Raw genomic sequence first — 22,864 nt, 5'->3', positions numbered from 1 at the left:
CCTCCCGGCACAGGGACTGCTGCCGTCCGCCAGCCTCAGCTCCACGGCATCTGCACAGGGGCAGCGGCACGGCTCAGACCTGCCCACGATGCTCCAGCACAACGTGGCTGTCCCAGCACGACCAGCGTGTCCCCTCACCTGTGCAGGTCACCCCCACATCCCGCTCGTGGCCGCAGAGGTGCCGTCCCCATCCAAAGTGCGGACATTCCTCCAGCGCATCCTCGGTTCCCAGGCAGAAGAAGGGCTGCAGCCAGATCCGCCCGCTGCCCTGCCCGAACGGGGCGTACGGGGACGACCTGGCCACCCGGCCACAGCCCAGCTGCCGGCACACCACCGCGGCCCAGCGAGCTTCCCAGTCGAAGTCGAAGACGCACACGGAGCCCCACTCCCCGCCGTGCTTCACCTCCACGCGCCCGGCACAGCGCCCGCCGCCGCCCACCAGGCGCAGCTGCCCGGAGCCTGCGGCACGGAGGCTGCTGAGCCGGGCCCGCCACCGCCGCGGGCCCCGCTCCCGCCCGCCCGCCACTCACCCGCACACAGCCGCACGCACACCAGCAGCCCCAGCGCCGCCACCGGCCCCATGGCCACCGGCCCCACGGACACCGGCCCCACGGACACCGGCCCCGAGCCGGCGCAGCCGGGGCAGCTCTCGCAGGCCTGCGTCCGAGCCAGTGCAGGCAGCAGCACCGGGGCAGCCTTTATCAGGCGCCTCATCTCCCGGCTCCGGGGCCGGTGCCTCCAATAACCTGCTCCGTGCCCAAATATGAGCCTCGCCTGCGCTTCTGGCGTCACACACTTCGCCACAGTGGGCTGCCACCCGGATGTCCCCGGGGGGAGACAGCCCCCCCCAAACTGCACCTGCCCTGCGGGGGCCCTTCCTCCTCCATCCCCCGTGCCTCCAACGCTGCTGCCGGAGCCCGACAAGAGCCATCCCGGTGGCGATGACAGGCTTCAGCCCACATCCTACCAAGACCTTCCACGGGACCACATCTAGCCCGGGCACCTGCCAAGCTCAAAGGCCCCACGCTCGGGGCGCTCCCCTCGCGGCTGCTCGCAGCCCCCGCGGGGGGTGGCAGCAGCCCCCGGCTCCGCGCGGCGCTGCCAGGTGCCAGCTCCCCGGTCCCTCGCGGCGGCGCTGGCACATGGCGCTGCTGCCGCGGCCGCGGCCCCGCGCTCGCCTCGCCGCCAGGGCAGGAAGGAGGCGGTCACCCCCCGCCGGCTCCCGGCGGCGCCGGCGACCGCACGCGCCTCCCGACACCTGCGCTGCCGCCGATAACGCCGCCGCTCCGCCGCCCCTGCCCCGCCGCTCCGGGCCCCTGCGGCTCGGCAGCCGCGCTCGGCGGCAAACTGCCCGCTCTCACCCTGCACCGCGCTCCCTGACACCACTGGCCCCACGCACCGATCCACTTGCGCCGCTGACACCGACGCCCCTTCCAGCTGCGGCTCCTCTCACTCACGCTGGCCCCGGAGCTTCCCGGAACACCGGCTCCGACTTCCACACCTCACGTTCCCTCACCCCTTTCAGCCCACCTTTCCCATGGTACATTGTCTCCCTCCGTAAATCCACGGGCTGCAACCGCAGGAATACAGAAACGACCACAACTGCTTCCTCCCACGACTGTCCCAGGAAACGTAAAAGGGCTTTGACACCCTCACATTGCAAGCAGAAAAAATCCACACTAAAGCCTCTCTTCCTCCTGATCCCCGTATCCCGCTATCACTCTCAGGGGGTCCCTCACCCGGCCGGGATCCCGCTTTCCCCGGCCCTTCCTTACGCGAACGATCGGCACTTCCCGGTCTCTCGTGCCGGGCTCCCCCGCGGAGCAAACGCCGCAGCGGGAACCGCAGCTGCTCCCCACCCAGCGGCACCGCAGCAATTCCCCACGGGCAGAACGTCCCGGTCCCTCGCTGCGCGGCGGCGGCGGGAGCCGCCCTGCCCCGTCCCCCCGCGCTGCCGGGCACCGCGGCCCCGGGCAGTGTCCGGGGCTGCTCCGCTCACACACGCCCGCACCGCGCGGAGCCCACACCGGGCCGGGCCGGTGCGGGCCACAACAGGAGGGCAGCGGCGGCGGGCGCGGCTGCGCGGCTGCTGCCCCGGCCACGCGGGACAGGAGCTCTCCGACCCCACGGATACCTCCGCGGGCCCGCGGTGGGCTCTGAGATTCTCTCCCGAGGGCTCTGGTCGGGCTGCGCTGTTGCCGCCTCAGCAGCCCCTGCTGCTGCGAGCCCCTCAGCCGCTGCTCCGCCCTTCCCACCTGGAGCAGCCGAGCGAGCCGAGGCCAAAGCCCTCCTTCCCTGTTTCCCTCGCTCCCGCAGGCCGGGCAGCTGCCGGCTGTCGGCCGCCTCCCGCCCGGCCCCGGCTGCGCGGCTGCTGCAGGGGCCCCGTCTCACCTGCCCGGGCCCGAGTGACAACGAGCTGGGAGCCCACGGCGTCCTGCAGCTCTGCCAGCAGCTCCGGCATCCCGCCTGCCCGCTGCGGAGCCGGGGCCGAGTGAGGGCCCTGCCACCTTCCCTTCCGTGCCCGGCATTCCCGAGCCGGGCAGCCGAGGCTGCGGGACAGGCAGGGCCGCAGCGGCACCTCCCTCCCTGTCGGGGTCACTGGGCAAGACCCCAACAGTGTGGAAGTCCTTTTTCCCTAGCCCGGCCGCTGAAGAAGAGGTCTGGAATGCGTGAAGATGACTTTTCAAAGTTGTTTCTTTTTCCATATCTGCAATCGATTCTTTCTGACCTGCCGACGTCCAGCTAGCTCAGAAGCCGTGGCAGTCTCCTTCCCGCCCCAGGCGGCTCCCACATTATATATCCAGGTTTACGTGTACTATGTTTACAATTCCTGTACCATTGCCTAAAATCTACGTTGGACAAGGCGTCCCTATCCTAAACCAATAGAAAAGTGTCACTACCACACCGAGACATGGAGGACAAGAAGGAGGAAGAAGAAGCTAGGGCACGCCAATATTCCACCATCTTGTACCCCTGAATTTCATTCAAAAAATCCCAAAATTCTACTTTTCCACCCTGTGTCAAATTCCTTATTACATCATTCAAACTCTTTTTGCTTGTAATTCCTCATGTAAGGTCGGCAGCCTCTCCCACAGGCTAAAATGGAATCCACAGGTGTTTTCTGCGTGCTGCCAAGGTTGCTGGGCTCTTTGCCAGGGGCTCGAGTCATCCAGGGCAGCCAGAGGGATGCTCTGGACTCTGACACCTCACCTTTCTCATTGCACCAAAAACACCTCTCTGGCAGGCCAGTTCATGGCTCGCCGCACGCATTGAAAAAGGCATGGCAAAATAAGCAGAAGAGTTACAAGCCCTACTAAAATATAAAAAGCCTTTTTCACAACTTCCCTCCACAATGGTGAGAGGACAAAAAAATCAAACTAATCATTCAACCAAGATCCAGTAACTTCTCCAAATCTGTCTATACCTTCTTGCAATTGCTGTATGATTTTGTGGATTGGTTTCAAATGATCTGACAAGTTCACGCAGCACATCCCTTCAAATTCTTCACACCCGTGCCCATGTGTCAGCAATAAATAATCGATTGCTGCTGTGTTTTGCAGAGTTGCCCGTCTTACACTGTTGACGTCTGTTAGCCTGTCACCCAGTGCAAGAGGGACGGCACGAGCGTGTTTGCTCACCCAACACCCCATCGGATCCAACTGAGTCAAGGCTACCCCTGATGCTGTTTGTGGTGACAATATTGCAGCCACAATTCTCTGAGCCTCGTTCCATGCATAAACATTATCATCACGCTTCGGATCATATTTTTTAATATTTCTTTTTCCCCTACGTTTTTTCTCTCTCAAGATTGTCAAATTGGGTGTAGCAATGAAAGTTTTGCAATGCTGCATGGACTGCCTGTGGCATTTGCAGGGATAGCAGGCCAAATCCTGTCCCCATAAATGAAAAAGACCCCAAGTGGCAATTGCACTGGGACTTGGTGGGATGGTCTATTTGACACCTTGGTGTAATTACACCAAGAAGTGGCATTTCTGTAAATGAAATTATTTGGGGCAACATCTATCATTTTATTATTTGTTTGCATCACTCCTAAAATGCCAAATTCTATACAAAAATTCATTGTCACTGAACCAAGAATTTCCAATTCTGGAGCTTCAAAAGGAACCATTGGCAGAAATTGTGTCCAAACCTCCCATCCGTCCAGAGGATTCAAAATGACCTGTGAAACCTTGGGAGGGACGTTCTTTGGAATTGGCCATTCACTCACTGGCAAGACCAGAAGACATGTTGAAAACGGTATTTTCGGTCTCGAATGTGTCAAGCAGATGGTGTCCAAACCTGCTGCATTGGCCAAAGTTTCCCAAACTTTTCTCTTGGTTGGATCACGGGCAAATCTGCCGAATGACCCAAGGCAATAGAATTGCCAAAGGAAATTGACAACAGAATGAAGCACAAAAACAACATTTTGACTTTGCAATGCAATGACACCCAAGGCCCGAAATTTGGGATTGAAGAGATGTTTGTGGATGTCCGCTCACGTCTGCGTGCTTGCCTCTTTGCTCTCACATTCAGCGTCTGCTTGTGTCAGAGTCGGGTAGGGTTTCAGGTATCTCGCCAAAATCACTTCGGTCCTCGCCCAATAGCTGCGTCGTCCGCAAAATCGGTCCGGAAGCTTTCCTGGTCTCTGGCCAGCAGATAACACGTGGACAACACCCAGGGCCCTTGGATCTTCTCCTTTCACGGTCGAGATTGAAGAAGCTTGCTCTCTGCAAGGGTTCGGGCCGTCCTCTTCAGGGAGTTTTCTTCTCGGGCGAGGATCAGATGTTCAGCACTTTTGGTGGGCTCCGTGCCCACCCAGAGATGCTCAAATTGTTGGAGTCACTGGGCAAGACCCCAACAGTGTGGAAGTCCTTTTTCCCTAGCCCGGCCGCTGAAGAAGAGGTCTGGAATGCGTGAAGCCGACTTTTCAAGGTTGTCTATTTTTCCTTATCTGCAATAGATTCTTTCTGACCTGCTGACGTCCAGCTAGCACAGAAGCCGTGGCACTCTCCTTCCCGCCCCAGGAGGCTCCCACATTATATACCCAGAATTACGTGTACCATGTTTACAATTCCTGTACCAACACCTAAAATCTACGTTGGACAAGGCGTCCCTATCCTAAACCAATAGAAAAGTGTCACTACCACTCCGAGACATGGAGGACAAGAAGAAGGAAGAAGAAGCTAGGGCACACCCAGATTCCTCCATCTTGTACCCCTGAATTTCATTCTAAAAAATCCCAAAATTCTACTTTTCCACCCTGTGTCAATTTCCTTATTACATCATTCAAACCCTTTTTGCTTGTAATTCCTCATGTAAGGTCGGCAGCCTCTGCCACGCGCTAAAATGGAATCCACAGGTGTTTTCCTTTTGCTGCCAAGGTTGCTGGGCTCTTTCCAGGGGCTCGAGTCATCCAGGGCACCCAGAGGGATTCTCTGGACTCTGACAGCTCCCCACAAGCTCCAGCGCCTTCTCCCCTTCTCCAGCCTCCTCCACGCCCAGGCTGAGCACGGACGGCTTCAGCCAGGCCCTGCTGCAGGACCTGGACGCCCTCCGGGCTCTGCAGCCCGCCCTGAAGATCGGGAGCCTCCTGGAGCACGACGTGCCGCAGCCAGGGGCCATGGCCCGGCTGCCCTGCCACCGCGGGCTGCTGCCGGGGGGCAGGAAGGCGCTCCCCTCCTTCAGGAGACCTCCCCTCCTTTAGGAAAAGTCCTTCCAACAACCAGAGCCCTTCCCAGCCCAGCTCTCGGCGCTGAGAGTGGGGCTGAGCCCGCCCCACCCGCGGGGCACAGGGAGGAGATCCTGCTCCCTCTGCGGGGTGGGCTCCGGGTCCTGCCCTCTCCCTTTTCCCCTCGCTGTTGCTGGCAACACTTCTGTGCATTTGGCTGTGATAAATAAAGGCCCTGCAGACAATCCCAGCAATGCCTCTGTGCTCTCCCCCCTCAGCCCACCATCCCCTCGATGTGTTTCTGGTTCCAGTTCCTGCCTCACATCGCCAACGAAAGGCGTACATGGGATGGAAGTGCCAGCCCCAGAATGAGCTTCCAGGCCCGGGAGTGAGTTTCTGACCAGTTTGGCTTTTAATAGGAAAAATGGAAATTTACACGGAAATCAAAGGAAATTCCTACACAGGAGCTGCTTTCCTGCAGCGCTGGACAGCGAGGGATGACTTCCATGGGCAGGGCCAGACCTCCCTGGGGACAGGGCCCCACCGCACTGCCACACACGAGTCCCCAGGGCTGTGGCATGGCCAGGACATCCTCATGGCAGCGTCACCGGGGCGCTGCTGCCGACATCATCATAGTCCGTGTTCCCAGGGCTCTGAGCTGAGAAGTCTGTTGTTCTTCCTAGGTGACATGGAGGGGAGCAGATCCCACCTTGGGGACAGCACGGAAAGGTGCCTGAGGGGGCAGGCAGCTCCGTGTCCCCCCGGACAGACCCCACCGGGGGTCTGACCACAGCACCCATGGATCTGTGCTGGGGCCCTGCCTGCCCCCACAGCCAAACCCTGCCCTGGAGTGGCTCTGCAGAGGCAAAGGGCACCTGTGAGCCCTCTCACCTGTGGGGAGGACACAGATCCCCTTCTGCTGTGCCACTCCCTCAGAGATGTCCCCAGGGCTGGGAGCAGGGGGCTCCTGTGGCACATCCAGGACATCGTCGTAGCCATCCGGGGTTCCTTGCTCGGGCCGGGCAGGGGGATCTGGGAAAATCAGAGGGGCCCATGGCATTGACCAGTGTCCCTGGCAGGGATCTGGCTGGGCCGTCCCCGCCAGCCTTTCCACTGGGCACCTGCTGGAGGCCCTGTGGTCCCACAGGGAAAGGCGCTGTCTCGCTGCACACTAACAAGAGGGGGGGATTTGTCCCCTCAGCCCCCCAGCCCGGGTGCGTCCCCTGTCCCCAGCTCTCCCTGTTGGGTTCCTGCCCTGTGGCCCTACCTGGGGCTGCCTCAGTGTCACTCCCCTCCACGCTGTCCCCGGTGTAATACGGCAGCTTGTTCTCCCATCCCTTGGACAGGGAACCTGCAGGGGACAAACAGGGACTTGGGGTGGCCACAAGCGGCACCGCAGGTGACAGAACCTCACGCCACAGAGCGGGGCTGCGGTGGCAACCAGGGACACCCACAGCCCATGGCCAGGAGCCACAGCAGGGCCACCAGGACCTGGAGTTGCCGTGGGGCTGTCAGGCAGAGCCTTCACTCCGAGCACAGCTGGGGCACAAGGGCGGCACCCACCTTGGGGAGTGGGCACCTCCTGGTACTCTGGCATGGCTTTGTAATCCAGCTCCTCGTAGACAGCGTTGGAGATGGCATCTGCAGCTCGGCCAGGGCCTGGAACCAGATGCAGCATTTACCTGGGACCCTGGGCCCTGTGGGTGGCACCAGGCTCAGCCCTGGTCACCTTCAGAGCTGTTCCACAGGACAGGAGCCCCCGGACGCCCGAACCGGATCTGTCCCCATTCCCCACACCGGGACCCACCTCGGCGCTGGGCACGGGCACGGCACAGCAGCAGGGCCAGGGCACCCAGGGACAGGCACAGCAGCGTCCCCAGCACCACGCACAGCACAGTGGGCACAGGCACAGTCCCCACTGCCACTGCTGAGGGCGTTCCCCTGGGGACACCTGTGGGGACACAGGCGGGCAGCGAGGGGAGGGGGACCCCAGCCAGCCTGCGGTGGGGGATGCAGGCACGGGCAGAGCTACCTGTGCTGCTGGCAGCCTCTGGATATGGGGTAGAGTGTTCTTCAGAGGTGCCATCACTGTCCTCCTCACAAGACACATGGGCGTAGCCTCCAGTGCCACAGCTCTGCAGGTGCCAGGGGGCCGAGGGGCACCCCCAGAGCGAGCACGCCCCGTCCTCACAGCCCACCCAGGCCAGCCACGCAAGGGACGGCTGCTGGGTGGGGACAGCCGAGAGCCAGCCCCGGTGCCCACAGCCCAGCTGGCGGCAGACGGCGGCGGCGGTGCCGGTGCTGGTGCCGTCGGCACAGACGTGGCCCCAGGTGCCGTTGTAGGACACCTCCAGGTAGCCCCGGCAGCGCCCAGGGCCTCCTGCCAGCCGCACGGAGAGCTGCTCTGCAAGGGGTGCAGGGGGGTCACGGCACGGCCAGGAACCCCCCGGGGCCTCTGCCGGGCCCTGACCTTGGGGTGCCCGGCACCGACCTGAGCAGACGGCCCCTGCCCCGCCACCAGGCCCGCACTCGCGCCGTTCCGTGCGCCCGCATTCCCAGAGAGACTCCTCGGAGCCGGAGCAGTCGGGCACGTACGGCCACAGCGGCCCCGTGCCGGCACCGAAGCGCGCCCGGCTCGGGGCCTCCAGCGCCGTGCCACAGCCCAGCTCCCGGCACACAACGGCGGCGTCCTGCAGCTCCCAGCCTTCCTGGCACACGGAGCTCCAGCTGCCCCCGGAATAGACCTCCACGCGCCCGGCACAGCGCCCAGAGCTCCCCGCCAGCCTCACCTGCCGGCTGCCTGTGGGCATGGAAGGAATGGGCTGGGGAGGCTGACTGGGGCACCTGCACCTCTGGCCCTTCTCGGGACACCCACCTGAGCACACAATGTAGCTCCCATGAGGGATGTCAGCTGGTGCAGTGCTGATGAACTCCTTTTCATACCAAAAATTATCATCCTCAATTCTCCCACTCGTCAGCGTGGTGGTCATGTCCATGATGGTTTGAATCACCCTTTCTATGACGGATCTCTCCGTCGTGTTGACATCCAAAATGCTGATGTTACCATGGACAGCATCCGTCCTGTCCAGTCCTCCACAGCCCAGCTCCCGGCACACTTTGGTGAAATTCCGTACGAGCAAAACCTCTCCGGGCACACGGTGCCAGGCCCCAGTGTCTGCGGCCACCTCCAGAAACCCATCACACCGGGACTCGCCCCCCACCAGCCGCAGGGACACAACACTGCCTGTAAAATGGTCGGATTCCGTCCTTCATCCCAAAATATTCCTGCGTCCACTGCTGCCAATTCTTAGCAGAGTCCCAAAAGCCCGTAAGGCTCCCCGCAGAGCCGCCTTGCAGACCTGAGCACTGGACGGCGGCGGCGTTTCCGGGCACACAGGGCGGCTTCCCCAGCACGGCCACGGGGCACTCGCCCGGGTGCCGCTCGCTCCCGCGGCAGCCGAAGGCGTCCGGCCGCAGCGGCCCCTCCCCGCTGCCGAAGGAGCCTCCCGGGGGCACGCTGGAGGCGCGGCCGCAGCCCAGGTGCCGGCACAGGACGTGCGCATCGGCCAGGTCCCACTCGCTGGCGCACACGGATCCCCACGTGCCCCTCACTGCCACCTCCACTCGCCCGGAGCATCCCGAGCTGCTGTTCCCCAGCCGGAAGCCCGAGTAGGCTGCGGCACGAACAGCGGTCAGGGGGGCGATGCCGCACGGACCCCAACAGCTCCCGCTGTCCCCAGCACTTACCGGAGCAGATGACGCTGGCGGGGCCGGCGCAGCCCTGGCTGTGGGGCGGACGCCGGGCACACGCACCGAGCACGGACTCGGTGCCATTGCACTGGAAGCCACCGTTCCAGAATGATCCTGTTCCTCTCCCAAATCGAGCGCTGCCAGGGATGGCGAGTGCCTCACCACAGCCCAGCTCCCTGCACACCACCTGGGCTGCCTTCATGTCCACCTGATCCTCACAGACACCGACCCAGGCCCGGCCCCGACGCACCTCCAGTTGCCCGGCACAGTCTCCATCACCTCTGACTAGCCGGGAGAATCCTGCAGGACCAGTGTCAAGGGATGCGCAGGCATTGCCCCATGCCCCCATAAGCCCAGCTCCTACCTTGGCAGACAACGGCAGTATCCCAGCGATGGATGCTGCTATTATATGGTCCCCAGCCACGGATTACACATTCCCAGAGCGTGGCCTCCTTCCCACTGCAGTCCACCTGAGTCAGGCTGACGAGCCAGCCCCCTATTCCGAAGGTGTCAAGAGCGAAGTAGGCACCGGACGCCGAGCCACAGCCCAGCTGCTGGCAAACCACCTCGGCGTCCTCCATGTCCCAGTCGTTGTCTGCCACCGAGCCCCACTGTCCCTGCAGCTTCACCTCCACCCTCCCGGCACAGGGACTGCTGCCATCCGCCAGCCTCAGCTCCACGGCATCTGCACAGGGGCACAGGAACGACTCAGACCTGCCCAGGGTGCTCCAGCACAACGTGGCTGTCCCAGCACGGCCAGCGTGTCCCCTCACCTGTGCAGGTCACCCCCACATCCCACTCGTGGCCACAGAAGTGCCGTCCCCATCCAAAGTGCGGACACTCCGCCAGCGCATTTTCGCCTCCTCGGCAGAAGAAGGGCTGCAGCCAGATCTGCCCGCTGCCCTGCCCGAACCGGGCGGACTGGAACGACCTGGCCATCCGGCCACAGCCCAGCTGTCGGCACACCACCGCGGCCCAGCGAGCTTCCCAGTCGTAGTCGAAGACGCAGACGGAGCCCCACTCCCCGCCGTGCTTCACCTCCACGCGCCCGGCACAGCGCCCGCCGCCGCCCACCAGGCGCAGCTGCCCGGAGCCTGCGGCACGGAGGCTGCTGAGCCGGGCCCGCCACCGCCGCGGGCCCCGCTCCCGCCCGCCCGCCACTCACCCGCACACAGCCGCACGCACACCAGCAGCCCCAGCGCCGCCACCGGCCCCATGGCCACCGGCCCCACGGACACCGGCCCCACGGACACCGGCCCCGAGCCGGCGCAGCCGGGGCAGCTCTCGCAGGCCTGCGACCGAGCCAATGCAGGCAGCAGCACCGGGGCAGCCTTTATCAGGCGCCTCATCTCCCGGCTCCGGGGCCGCGGCCTCCAATAACCTGCTCCGTGCCCAAATATGAGCCTCGCCTGCGCTTCTGGCGTCACACACTTCGCCACAGTGGGCTGCCACCCGGATGTCCCCGGGGGGAGACAGTCCCCCCCAAACTGCACCTGCCCTGCGGGGGCCCTTCCTCCTCCATCCCCCGTGCCTCCAACGCTGCTGCCGGAGCCCGACAAGAGCCATCCCGCTGGCGATGACAGGCTTCAGCCCACATCCTCCCAAGACCTTCCACGGGACCACATCTAGCTCGGGCACCTGCCAAGCTCAAAGGCCCCACGCTCGGGGCGCTCCCCTCGCGGCTGCTCGCAGCCCCCGCGGGGGGTGGCAGCAGCCCCCGGCTCCGCGCGGCGCTGCCAGGTGCCAGCTCCCCGGTCCCTCGCGGCGGCGCTGGCACATGGCGCTGCTGCCGCGGCCGCGGCCCCGCGCTCGCCTCGCCGCCAGGGCAGGAAGGAGGCGGTCACCCCCCGCCGGCTCCCGGCGGCGCCGGCGACCGCACGCGCCTCCCGACACCTGCGCTGCCGCCGATAACGCCGCCGCTCCGCCGGCCCTGCCCCGCCGCTCCGGGCCCCTGCGGCTCGGCAGCCGCGCTCGGCGGCAAACTGCCCGCTCTCACCCTGCACCGCGCTCCCTGACACCACTGGCCCCACGCACCGATCCACTTGCACCGCTGACACCGACGCCCCTTCCAGCTGCGGCTCCTCTCACTCACGCTGGCCCCGGAGCTTCCCGGAACACCGGCTCCGACATCCACACCTCACGTTCCCTCACCCCTTTCAGCCCACCTTTCCCATGGTACATTGTCTCCCTCCGTAAATCCACGGGCTGCAACCGCAGGAATACAGAAACGACCACGACTGCTTCCTCCCACGACTGTCCCAGGAAACGTAAAAGGGCTTTGAAAACCTCACAGTGCAAGCAGAAAAAAATGCACACGAAAGTCTCTCTTCCTCCTGATCCCCTTATCCCGCTGTCACTCTCAGGGGGTCCCTCACCCGGCCGGGATCCCGCTTTCCCCGGCCCTTCCTTACGCGAACGATCGGCACTTCCCGGTCTCTCGTGCCGGGCTCCCCCGCGGAGCAAACGCCGCAGCGGGAACCGCAGCTGCTCCCCACCCAGCGGCACCGCAGCAATTCCCCACGGGCAGAACGTCCCGGTCCCTCGCTGCGCGGCGGCGGCGGGAGCCGCCCTGCCCCGTCCCCCCGCGCTGCCGGGCACCGCGGCCCCGGGCAGTGTCCGGGGCTGCTCCGCTCACACACGCCCGCACCGCGCGGAGCCCACACCGGGCCGGGCCGGTGCGGGCCACAACAGGAGGGCAGCGGCGGCGGGCGCGGCTGCTGCCCCGGCCACGCGGGACAGGAGCTCTCCGACCCCACGGATACCTCCGCGGGCCCGCGGTGGGCTCTGAGATTCTCTCCCGAGGGCTCTGGTCGGGCTGCGCTCTTGCCGCCTCAGCAGCCCCTGCTGCTGCGAGCCCCTCAGCCGCTGCTCCGCCCTTCCCACCTGGAGCAGCCGAGCGAGCCGAGGCCAAAGCCCTCCTTCCCTGTTTCCCTCGCTCCCGCAGGCCGGGCAGCTGCCGGCTGTCGGCCTCCTCCCGCCCGGCCCCGGCTGCGCGGCTGCTGCAGGGGCCCCGTCTCACCTGCCCGGGCCCGAGTGACAACGAGCTGGGAGCCCACGGCGTCCTGCAGCTCTGCCAGCAGCTCCGGCATCCCGCCTGCCCGCTGCGGAGCCTGGGGTGAGTGAGGGCCCTGCCACCTTCCCTTCCGTGCCCGGCATTCCCGAGCCGGGCAGCCGAGGCTGCGGGACAGGCAGGGCCGCAGCGGCACCTCCCTCCCTGTCGGGGTCACTGGGCAAGACCCCAACAGTGTAGAAGTCCTTTTTCCCAAGCCCGGCCGCTGAAGAAGAGGTCTGGAATGCGTGAAGATGACTTTTCAAGGTTGTCTATTTTTCCTTATCTGCAATAGATTCTTTCTGACCTGCCGAGATCCAGCTAGCTCAGAAGCCGTGGCAGTCTCCTTTCCGCCTCAGGAGGCTCCCACAATATATACTCAGATTTACGTGTACCATGTTTACAATTCCTGTACCAACACCTAAAATCTACGTTGGACAAGGTGTCCCTATCCTAAACCAATAGAAAAGAGTCACTACCACACCGAGACATGGAGGACAAGAAGAAAGAGAAAGAAGCTAGGGCACACCCAGATTCCTCCATCTTGTACCCCTGAATTTCATTCTAAAAAATCCCAAAATTCTACTTTTCCACCCTGTGTCAAATTGCATCATTCACACCCTTTTTGCTTGTAATTCCTCAAGTAAGGTCGGCAGCCTCTGCCACGGGCTAAAATTGAATCCACAGGTGTTTTCTGCGTGCTGCCAAGGTTGCTGGGCTCTTTGCCAGGGGCTCGAGTCATTCGGGGCAGCCAGAGGGATGCTCTGGACTCCGACACCTCACCTTCTTGCAATTGCTGTATGATTTTGTGGATTGGTTTCAAATGATCTGACAAGTTCACGCAGCACATCCCTTCAAATTCTTCACACCCGTGCCCATGTGTCAGCAATAAATAATCGATTGCTGCTGTGTTTTGCAGAGTTGCCCGTCTTACACCGTTGACGTCTGTTAGCCTGTCACCCAGTGCAAGAGGGACGGCACGAGCGTGTTTGCTCAACCAACACCCCATCCGATCCAACTGAGTCAAGGCTACCCCTGATGCTGTTTGTGGTGACAATATTGCAGCCACAATTCTCTGAGCCTCGTTCCATGCATAAACATTATCATCACGCTTTGGATCATATTTTTTAATATTTCTTTTTCCCCTATGTTTTTTCTCTCTCGAGATTGTCAAATTGGGTGTAGCAATGAAAGTTTTGCAATGCTGCATGGACCGCCTGTGGCATTTGCAGGGATAGCAGGCCAAATCCTGTCCCCATAAATGAAAAAGACCCCAAGTGGCAATTGCACTGGGACCTGGTGGGATGGTCTATTTGACACCTTGATGTAATTACACCAAGAAGTGGCATTTCTGTAAATGAAATTATTTGGGGCAACATCTATCATTTTATTATTTGTTTGCATCACCTCTGAAATGCCAAATTCTGGACAAAAATTCATTGTCACTGAACCAAGAATTTCCAATTCTGGAGCTTCAAAAGGAACCATTGGTAGAATCTGTGTCCAAACCTCCCATCCATACAAAGGATTCAAAATGACCTGTGAAACCTTGGGAGGGACGTTCTTTGGAATTGGCCATTCACTCACTGGCAAGCCCAGAAGACATGTTGAAAACGGTATTTCCGGTCTCGAATGTGTCAAGCAGATGGTGTCCAAACCTGCTGCATTGGCCAAAGTTTCCCAAACTTTTCTCTTGGTTGGATCACGGGCAAATCTGCCGAATGACCCAAGGCAATAGAATTGCCTAAGGAAATTGACAACAGAATGAAGCACAAAAACAACATTTTGACTTTGCAATGCAATGACACCCAAGGCCCGAAATTTGGGATTGAAGAGATGTTTGTGGATGTCCGCTCACGTCTGCATGCTTGCCTCTTTGCTCTCACATTCAGCGTCTGCTTGTGTCAGAGTCGGGTAGGGTTTCAGGTATCTCTCCAAAACCACTTCGGTCCTCGCCCAATAGCTGCGTCGTCCGCAAAATCGGTCCGGAAGCTTTCCTGGACTCTGGCCAGCAGATAACAGCTGGACAACACCCAGGGCCCTTGGATCTTCTCCTTTCACGGTCGAGATTGAAGAAGCTTGCTCTCTGCAAGGGTTCGGGCCGTCCTCTTCAGGGAGTTTTCTTCTCGGGCGAGGATCAGATGTTCAGCACTTTTGGTGAGCTCCGTGCCCACCCAGGGATGCTCAAATTGTTGGAGTCACTGGGCAAGACCCCAACAGTGTGGAAGTCCTTTTTCCCTAGCCCGGCTGCTGAAGAAGAGGTCTGGAATGCGTGAAGATGACTTTTCAAGGTTGTCTATTTTTCCTTATCTGCAATAGATTCTTTCTGACCTGCCGACGTCCAGCCAGCTCAGAAGCCGTGGCAGTCTCCTTCCCGCCCCAGGCGGCTCCCACATTATATACCCAGATTTACGTGTACCATGTTTACAATTCCTGTACCAACACCTAAAATCTACGTTGGACAAGGTGTCCCTATCCTAAACCAATAGAAAAGTGTTACTACCACACCGAGACATGGAGGACAAGTAGGAGGAAGAAGAAGCTAGGGCACACCCAGATTCCTCCATCTTGTACCCCTGAATTTCATTCTAAAAAATCCCAAAATTCTACTTTTCCACGCTGTGTCCATTTCCTTATTACATCATTCAAACCCTTTTTGCTTGTAATTCCTCAAGTAAGGTCGGCAGCCTCTGCCACACGCTAAAATGGAATCCACAGGTGTTTTCCTTTTGCTGCCAAGGTTGCTGGGCTCTTTGCCAGGGGCTCGAGTCATCCGGGGCACCCAGAGGGATTCTCCGGACTCTGACAGCTCCCCACAAGCTCCAGCGCCTTCTCCTCTTCTCCTGCCTCCTCCACGCCCAGGCTGAGCACGGACGGCTTCAGCCAGGCCCTGCTGCAGGACCTGGACGCCCTCCGGGCTCTGCAGCCCCGCCCTGAAGATCGGGAGCCTCCTGGAGCACGACGTGCCGCAGCCAGGGGCCATGGCCCGGCTGCCCTGCCACCGCGGGCTGCTGCCGGGGGGCAGGAAGGCGCTCCCCTCCTTCAGGAGACCTCCCCTCCTTTAGGAAAAGTCCTTCCAACAACCAGAGCCCTTCCCAGCCCAGCTCTCGGCGCTGAGAGTGGGGCTGAGCCCGCCCCACCCGCGGGGCACAGGGAGGAGATCCTGCTCCCTCTGCGGGGTGGGCTCCGGCTCCTGCCCTCTCCCTTTTCCCCTCGCTGCTGCTGGCAACACTTCTGTGCATTTGGCTGTGATAAATAAAGGCCCTGCAGACAATCCCAGCAATGCCCCAGTGCTCTCCCCGCTCAGCCCACTATCCCCAGGGATGTGTTTCTGGCTCCAGTTCCTGCCTCACGTCGCCAACGAAAGGCGTACATGGGATGGAAGTGCCAGCCCCAGAATGAGCTTCCAGGCCTGGGAGTGAGTTTCTGACCAGTTTGGCTTTTAATAGGAAAAATGGCAATTTACACTGAATTCAAAGGAAATCCCTACACAGGAGCTGCTTTCCTGCAGCGCTGGACAGCGAGGGATGACTTCCATGGGCAGGGCCAGACCTCCCTGGGGACAGGGCCCCACCGCACTGCCACACACGTGTCCCCAGGGCTGTGGCATGGCCAGGACATCCTCATGGCAGTGTCCCCGGGGCGCTGTTGCCGACATCATCATAGTCCGTGTTCCCAGGGCTCTGAGCTGAGAAGTCTGTTGTTGTTCCTGGGGGACATGGAGGGGAGCAGATCCCACCTTGGGGACAGCACGACAAGGTGCCTGAGGGGGCAGGCAGCTCCGTGTCCCCCCGGACAGACCCCACCGGGGGTCTGACCACAGCACCCATGGATCTGTGCTGGGGCCCTGCCTGCCCCCACAGCCAAACCCTGCCCTGGAGTGGCTCTGAAGAGGCAACAGGGCACCTGAGAGCCCTCTCACCTGTGGGGAGGACACAGATCCCCTTCTGCTGAGCCACTCCCTCAGAGATGTCCCCAGGGCTGGGAGCAGGGGGCTCCTGTGGCACATCCAGGACATCGTCGTAGCCATCCGGGGTTCCTTGCTCGGGTCGGGCAGGGGGATCTGGGAAAATCAGAGGGGCCCATGGCAGTGACCAGTGTCCCTGGCAGGGATCTGGCTGGGCCGTCCCCGCCAGCCTTTCCACTGGGCACCTGCTGGAGGCCCTGTGGTCCCACAGGGAAAGGCGCTGTCTCGCTGCACACTAACAAGAGGGGGGGATTTGTCCGCTCAGCCCCCCAGCCCGGGTGCGTCCCCTCTCCCCAGCTCTCCCTGCTGGGTTCCTGCCCTGTGGCCCTACCTGGGGCTGCCTCGGTGTCACTCCCCTCCACGCTGTCCCCGGTGTAATACGGCAGCTTGTTCACCCATCCCTTGGACAGGGAACCTGCAGGGGACAAACAGGGACTTGGGGGTGGCCACAAGCGGCACCGCAGATGACAGAACCTCACGCCACAGAGCGGGGCTGCGGTGGCACCCAGGGACACCCACAGCCCATGGCCAGGAGCCACAGCAGGGCCACCAGGACCTGGAGTTGCTGTGGGGCTGTCAGGCAGAGCCTTCACTCCGAGCACAGCTGGGGCACAAGGGCGGCACCCACCTTGGGGAGTGGGCACCTCCTGGTACTCTGGCATGGCTTTGTAATCCAGCTCCTCGTAGACAGCGTTGGAGATGGCATCTGCAGCTCTGCCAGGGCCTGGAACCAGATGAAGCACTTACCTGGGACCCTGGGCCCCGTGGGTGGAACCAGGATCAGCCCTGGTCACCTTCAGATCTGTTCCAAAGGACAGGAGCCCCTGGACCCCCAGACCGGATATGTCCCCATCCCCACACCCTGGGACCCACCTGGGCGCCGGGCACGGGCACGGCACAGCAGCAGGGCCAGGGCACCCAGGGACAGGAACAGCAGCGTCCCCAGCACCACGCACAGCACAGTGGGCACAGACACAGTCCCCACGGCCACTGCTGAGGGCGTTCCCCTGGGGACACCTGTGGGGACACAGGCAGGCAGCGAGGGGAGGGGGATCCCAGCCAGCCTGCGGTGGGGGATGCAGGCACGGGCAGAGCTACCTGTGCTCCTGGCAGCCTCCGGATATGGGGTAGTGTGTTCCTCAGAGGTGCCATCACTGTCCTCTGCACACTCCACTTGGGCGTAGCCACCGGTGCCACAGCTCTGCAGGTGCCAGGGGGCCGAGGGGCACCCCCAGAGCGAGCGGGCCCCGTCCTCACAGCCCACCCAGGCCAGCCACGCAAGGGACGGCTGCTGGGTGGGGACAGCCGAGAGCCAGCCCCGGTGCCCACAGCCCAGCTGGCGGCAGACGGCGGCGGCGGTGCCGGTGCTGGTGCCGTCGGCGCAGACGCGGCCCCAGGTGCCGTTGTAGGACACCTCCAGGTAGCCCCGGCAGCGCCCAGGGCCTCCTGCCAGCCGCACGGAGAGCTGCTCTGCAAGGGGTGCAGGGGGGTCACGGCACGGCCAGGAACCCCCCGGGGCCTCTGCCGGGCCCTGACCTTGGGGTGCCCGGCACCGACCTGAGCAGACGGCTCCTGCCCCGCCACCAGGCCCGCACTCGCGCCGTTCCGTGCGCCCGCATTCCCAGAGAGACTCCTCGGAGCCGGAGCAGTCGGGCACGTACGGCCACAGCGGCCCCGTGCCGGCACCGAAGCGCGCCCGGCTCGGGGCCTCCAGCGCCGTGCCACAGCCCAGCTCCCGGCACACAACGGCGGCGTCCTGCAGCTCCCAGCCTTCCTGGCACACGGAGCTCCAGCTGCCCCCGGAATAGACCTCCACGCGCCCGGCACAGCGCCCAGAGCTCCCCGCCAGCCTCACCTGCCGGCTGCCTGTGGGCATGGAAGGAATGGGCTGGGGGGGCCTGACTGGGGCACCCGCACCTCTGGTCCTTCTCGGGACACCCACCTGAGCAGGTGATGTAGTTCCCATGAGGGATTTCCGCTGGTGCAGTTGTCATCCACTGTCCTACATATCGATCCTTTATGTAGTACTCGGGTAACTGTCTAGAACTCTTGTCCAACATGGTGGTCATCCTTTTGATGGCCTTGATCACCTTTAGTATGATGGACTTCTGTGTGTCTCTGAGTTTGTTCAGGTAGATCTCACCAGGGACAGCATCAGTCCTGTCCAGTCCTCCACAGCCCAGCTCCCAGCACACATTGGTCAAATTCTGCATGAGTGAAATCTCTCCTGGCACACGGTGCCAGGTCCCGTTGCCTATGTCCAACTCCAGCCACCCATTGCACCGAGTCTCACCCTCCACCAGCCGAAGGAACTCAACTCTGCCTGTGAAATGGACGGACTGAGCCTTTCATGCCAATAGAAGCTGGTATCTCCTGATTCCAGTTCTTGGCAGGGTCCCAAAACCCCGTAAGGCTCCTCGCAGAGCCGCCTTGCACACCTGAGCACTGGACGGCGGCGGCGTTTCCGGGCACACAGGGCGGCTTCCCCAGCACGGCCACGGGGCACTCGCCCGGGTGCCGCTCGCTCCCGCGGCAGCCGAAGGCGTCCGGCCGCAGCGGCCCCTCCCCGCTGCCGAAGGAGCCTCCCGGGGGCACGCTGGAGGCGCGGCCGCAGCCCAGGTGCCGGCACAGGACGTGCGCAACGGCCAGGTCCCACTCGCTGGCGCACACGGATCCCCACGTGCCCCTCACTGCCACCTCCATTCGCCCGGAGCATCCCGAGCTGCTGTTCCCCAGCCGGAAGCCCGAGTAGGCTGCGGCACGAACAGCGGTCAGGGGGGCGATGCCGCACGGACCCCAACAGCTCTCGCTGTCCCCAGCACTTACCGGAGCAGATGACGCTGGCGGGGCCGGCGCAGCCCTGGCTGTGGGACGGACGCCGGGCACACGCACTGAGCACGGACTCGGTGCCATTGCACTGGAAGCCACTGTCCCAGAATGATCCAGATCCTCGCCGAAATCGAGCGCTGCCAGGGATGGCGAGTGCCTCACCACAGCCCAGCTCCCTGCACACCACCTGGGCTGCCTTCATGTCCACCTGATCCTCACAGACACCGACCCAGGCCCGGCCCCGACGCACCTCCAGTTGCCCGGCACAGTCTCCATCACCTCCGACTAGCTGGGAGAATCCTGCAGGACCAGTGTCAAGGGATGCGCAGGCATTGCCCCATGCCCCCATAAGCCCAGCTCCTACCTTGGCAGACAACGGCAGTGTCCCAATAATGGTCACTGCTGTTATAGGGTCCCCAGCCACGGATCTCGCAGTCCCAGAGCGTGGCCTCGAACCCACTGCAGTTCACCAGGACTAGACTGACCAGCCCATCTTCTACACCAAAGTGGTCGAGGGCAAAGTAGGCTTTGGAAGCTGAGCCACAGCCCAGCTGCTGGCAAACCACCTCGGCGTCCTCCATGTCCCAGACGTTGTCTCCCACCGAGCCCCACTCTCCCTGCAGCTTCACCTCCACCCTCCCGGCACAGGGACTGCTGCCGCCCGCCAGCCTCAGCTCCACGGCATCTGCAAGGGGGCAGCGGCACGGCTCAGACCTGCCCACGATGCTCCAGCACAACGTGGCTGTCCCAGCACGGTCAGCGTGTCCCCTCACCTGTGCAGGTCACCCCCACATCCCGCTCGTGGCCGCAGAGGTGCCGTCCCCATCCAAAATGCGGACATTCCTCCAGCGCGTCCTCGGTTCCCAGGCAGAAGAAGGGCTGCAGCCAGATCCGCCCGCTGCCCTGCCCGAAAGGGGCGTACGGGGACGACCTGGCCACCCGGCCGCAGCCCAGCTGCCGGCACACCACCGCGGCCCAGCGAGCTTCCCAGTCGAAGTCGAAGACGCAGACGGAGCCCCACTCCCCGCCGTGCTTCACCTCCACGCGCCCGGCACAGCGCCCGCCGCCGCCCACCAGGCGCAGCTGCCCGGAGCCTGCGGCACGGAGGCTGCTGAGCCGGGCCCGCCACCGCCGCGGGCCCCGCTCCCGCCCGCCCGCCACTCACCCGCACACAGCCGCACGCACACCAGCAGCCCCAGCGCCGCCACCGGCCCCATGGCCACCGGCCCCACGGACACCGGCCCCACGGACACCGGCCCCGAGCCGGCGCAGCCGGGGCAGCTCTCGCAGGCCTGCGACCGAGCCAGTGCAGGCAGCAGCACCGGGGCAGCCTTTATCAGGCGCCTCATCTCCCGGCTCCGGGGCCGTGGCCTCCAATAACCTGCTCCGTGCCCAAATATGAGCCTCGCCTGCGCTTCTGGCGTCACACACTTCGCCACAGTGGGCTGCCACCCGGATGTCCCCGGGGGGAGACAGCCCCCCCAAACTGCACCTGCCCTGCGGGGGCCCTTCCTCCTCCATCCCCCGTGCCTCCAACGCTGCTGCCGGAGCCCGACAAGAGCCATCCCGGTGGCGATGACACGCTTCAGCCCACATCCTACCAAGACCTTCCACGGGACCACATCTAGCTCGGGCACCTGCCAAGCTCAAAGGCCCCACGCTCGGGGCGCTCCCCTCGCGGCTGCTCGCAGCCCCCGCGGGGGGTGGCAGCAGCCCCCGGCTCCGCGCGGCGCTGCCAGGTGCCAGCTCCCCGGTCCCTCGCGGCGGCGCTGGCACATGGCGCTGCTGCCGCGGCCGCGGCCCCGCGCTCGCCTCGCCGCCAGGGCAGGAAGGAGGCGGTCACCCCCCGCCGGCTCCCGGCGGCGCCGGCGACCGCACGCGCCTCCCGACACCTGCGCTGCCGCCGATAACGCCGCCGCTCCGCCGCCCCTGCCCCGCCGCTCCGGGCCCCTGCGGCTCGGCAGCCGCGCTCGGCGGCAAACTGCCCGCTCTCACCCTGCACCGCGCTCCCTGACACCACTGGCCCCACGCACCGATCCACTTGCACCGCTGACACCGACGCCCCTTCCAGCTGCGGCTCCTCTCACTCACGCTGGCCCCGGAGCTTCCCGGAACACCGGCTCCGACATCCACACCTCACGTTCCCTCACCCCTTTCAGCCCACCTTTCCCATGGTACATTGTCTCCCTCCGTAAATCCACGAGCTGCAACAGCAGGAATACAGAAACGACCACGACTGCTTCCTCCCACGGCTGTCCCAGGAAACGTAAAAGAGGTTTGACACCCTCACATTGCAAGCAGAAAAAATCCACACTAAAGCCTCTCTTCCTCCTGATCCCCGTATCCCGCTGTCACTCTCAGGGGGTCCCTCGGCCGGCCGGGATCCCGCTTTCCCCGGCCCTTCCTTACGCGAACGATCGGCACTTCCCGGTCTCTCGTGCCGGGCTCCCCCGCGGAGCAAACGCCGCAGCGGGAACCGCAGCTGCTCCCCACCCAGCGGCACCGCAGCAATTCCCCACGGGCAGAACGTCCCGGTCCCTCGCTGCGCGGCTGCTGCAGGGGCCCCGTCTCACCTGCCCGGGCCCGAGTGACAACGAGCTGGGAGCCCACGGCGTCCTGCAGCTCTGCCAGCAGCTCCGGCATCCCGCCTGCCCGCTGCGGAGCCTGGGGTGAGTGAGGGCCCTGCCACCTTCCCTTCCGTGCCCGGCATTCCCGAGCCGGGCAGCCGAGGCTGCGCGACAGGCAGGGCCGCAGCGGCACCTCCCTCCCTGTCGGGGTCACTGGGCAAGACCCCAACAGTGTGGAAGTCGTTTTTCCCTAGCCCGGCCGCTGAAGAAGAGGTCTGGAATGCGTGAAGCCGACTTTTCAAGGTTTTCTATTTTTCCTTATCTGCAATAGATTCTTTCTGACCTGCCGACGTCCATCTAGCTCAGAAGCCGTGGCACACTCCTTCCCACCCGAGGCGGCTCCCACATTATATATCCAGGTTTACGTGTACCATGTTTACAATTCCTGTACCAACACCTAAAATCTACGTTGGACAAGGCATCCCTATCCTAAACCAATAGAAAAGTGTCACTACCACACCGAGACATGGAGGACAAGAAGGAGGAAGAAGAAGCTAGGGCACGCCAATGTTCCACCATCTTGTACCCCTGAATTTCATTCTAAAAAATCCCAAAATTCTGCTTTTCCACCCTGTGTCAATTTCCTTATTACATCATTCAAACCCTTTTTGCTTGTAATTCCTCATGTAAGGTCGGCAGCCTCTCCCACAGGCTAAAATGGAATCCACAGGTGTTTTCTGCGTGCTGCCAAGGTTGCTGGGCTCTTTGCCAGGGGCTCGAGTCATCCAGGGCAGCCAGAGGGATGCTCTGGACTCCGACACCTCACCTTTCTCATTGCACCAAAAACACCTCTCTGGCAGGCCAGTTCATGGCTCGCCGCACGCATTGAAAAAGGCATGGCAAAATAAGCAGAAGAGTTACAGGCCCTACTAAAATATAAGAAGCCTTTTTCAAAACTTCCCTCCACAATGATGAGAGGACAAAAAAATCAAACTAATCATTCAACCAAGATCCAGTAACTTCTCCAAATCTCT

General features: G+C 62.8%; 6 protein-coding genes across 6 annotated transcripts in view; all 6 read right to left on the bottom strand.

Moving 5' to 3' along the window:
- The window catches only part of LOC110467579 (DNA repair protein RAD51 homolog 1), a 346,458-nt gene that overhangs the window by 136,366 nt on the left and 187,228 nt on the right, over window positions 1–22,864 (bottom strand). The window lies entirely within an intron of this gene.
- On the bottom strand, window positions 58–714 carry LOC146767279 (scavenger receptor cysteine-rich domain-containing group B protein-like). Its single transcript, XM_085581404.1, has 2 exons — window positions 531–714; window positions 58–459 (listed from the first exon to the last, which is right to left on the bottom strand). Exons 1-2 carry the CDS (start codon window positions 712–714, stop codon window positions 74–76), a joined length of 570 nt encoding a protein of 189 aa, XP_085437530.1. The 3' UTR covers window positions 58–73.
- On the bottom strand, window positions 6,950–10,772 carry LOC146767277 (scavenger receptor cysteine-rich domain-containing protein SCART1-like). The gene is made up of 2 exons (XM_085581387.1): window positions 9,028–10,772; window positions 6,950–8,912 (listed from the first exon to the last, which is right to left on the bottom strand). The coding sequence occupies exons 1-2, from the start codon at window positions 9,500–9,502 to the stop codon at window positions 7,384–7,386; spliced, it is 2,004 nt and encodes a 667-aa protein (XP_085437513.1). The 5' UTR covers window positions 9,503–10,772; the 3' UTR covers window positions 6,950–7,383.
- LOC146767278 (scavenger receptor cysteine-rich domain-containing group B protein-like) lies at window positions 9,733–10,767 on the bottom strand. The gene is made up of 3 exons (XM_085582365.1): window positions 10,584–10,767; window positions 10,192–10,512; window positions 9,733–10,103 (listed from the first exon to the last, which is right to left on the bottom strand). Exons 1-3 carry the CDS (start codon window positions 10,765–10,767, stop codon window positions 9,733–9,735), a joined length of 876 nt encoding a protein of 291 aa, XP_085438491.1.
- Window positions 15,395–19,069, bottom strand: LOC146767276 (antigen WC1.1-like). The gene is made up of 2 exons (XM_085581389.1): window positions 17,063–19,069; window positions 15,395–16,849 (listed from the first exon to the last, which is right to left on the bottom strand). The coding sequence occupies exon 1, from the start codon at window positions 18,398–18,400 to the stop codon at window positions 17,231–17,233; it is 1,170 nt and encodes a 389-aa protein (XP_085437515.1). The 5' UTR covers window positions 18,401–19,069; the 3' UTR covers window positions 15,395–16,849; window positions 17,063–17,230.
- On the bottom strand, window positions 18,748–20,612 carry LOC146767275 (scavenger receptor cysteine-rich type 1 protein M130-like). Its single transcript, XM_085582364.1, has 5 exons — window positions 20,429–20,612; window positions 20,037–20,357; window positions 19,628–19,948; window positions 19,261–19,563; window positions 18,748–19,187 (listed from the first exon to the last, which is right to left on the bottom strand). Exons 1-5 carry the CDS (start codon window positions 20,610–20,612, stop codon window positions 18,748–18,750), a joined length of 1,569 nt encoding a protein of 522 aa, XP_085438490.1.

Source organism: Lonchura striata, chromosome 5 (genome assembly GCF_050655825.1).
Source record: "Lonchura striata isolate lonStrDom1 chromosome 5, ASM5065582v1, whole genome shotgun sequence".
Classification (NCBI taxonomy): domain Eukaryota; kingdom Metazoa; phylum Chordata; class Aves; order Passeriformes; family Estrildidae; genus Lonchura; species Lonchura striata.
This window is presented reverse-complemented; position numbering and strand designations above follow the sequence as displayed.

Bases quoted from the DNA above. Each gene is read 5' to 3' on its own strand.
- LOC146767279 (XM_085581404.1), bottom strand. From the start codon at position 714: ATGAGGCGCCTGATAAAGGCTGCCCCGGTGCTGCTGCCTGCACTGGCT. The intron at 460-530 runs GTGAGTGGCGGG...TCCGTGCCGCAG, and splicing joins GTGCGTGCGGCTGTGTGCGG to GCTCCGGGCAGCTGCGCCTG.
- LOC146767277 (XM_085581387.1), bottom strand. From the start codon at position 9,502: ATGGCACCGAGTCCGTGCTCGGTGCGTGTGCCCGGCGTCCGCCCCACA. The intron at 8,913-9,027 runs GTCTGCAAGGCG...ACCATTTTACAG, and splicing joins CGCCGCCGTCCAGTGCTCAG to GCAGTGTTGTGTCCCTGCGG.
- LOC146767278 (XM_085582365.1), bottom strand. From the start codon at position 10,767: ATGAGGCGCCTGATAAAGGCTGCCCCGGTGCTGCTGCCTGCATTGGCT. The intron at 10,513-10,583 runs GTGAGTGGCGGG...TCCGTGCCGCAG, and splicing joins GTGCGTGCGGCTGTGTGCGG to GCTCCGGGCAGCTGCGCCTG. The intron at 10,104-10,191 runs GTGAGGGGACAC...GCCCCTGTGCAG, and splicing joins TGTGGGGGTGACCTGCACAG to ATGCCGTGGAGCTGAGGCTG.
- LOC146767276 (XM_085581389.1), bottom strand. From the start codon at position 18,400: ATGGGAACTACATCACCTGCTCAGGTGGGTGTCCCGAGAAGGACCAGA.
- LOC146767275 (XM_085582364.1), bottom strand. From the start codon at position 20,612: ATGAGGCGCCTGATAAAGGCTGCCCCGGTGCTGCTGCCTGCACTGGCT. The intron at 19,949-20,036 runs GTGAGGGGACAC...GCCCCCTTGCAG, and splicing joins TGTGGGGGTGACCTGCACAG to ATGCCGTGGAGCTGAGGCTG. The intron at 19,188-19,260 runs GTAAGTGCTGGG...TTCGTGCCGCAG, and splicing joins CGCCAGCGTCATCTGCTCCG to CCTACTCGGGCTTCCGGCTG.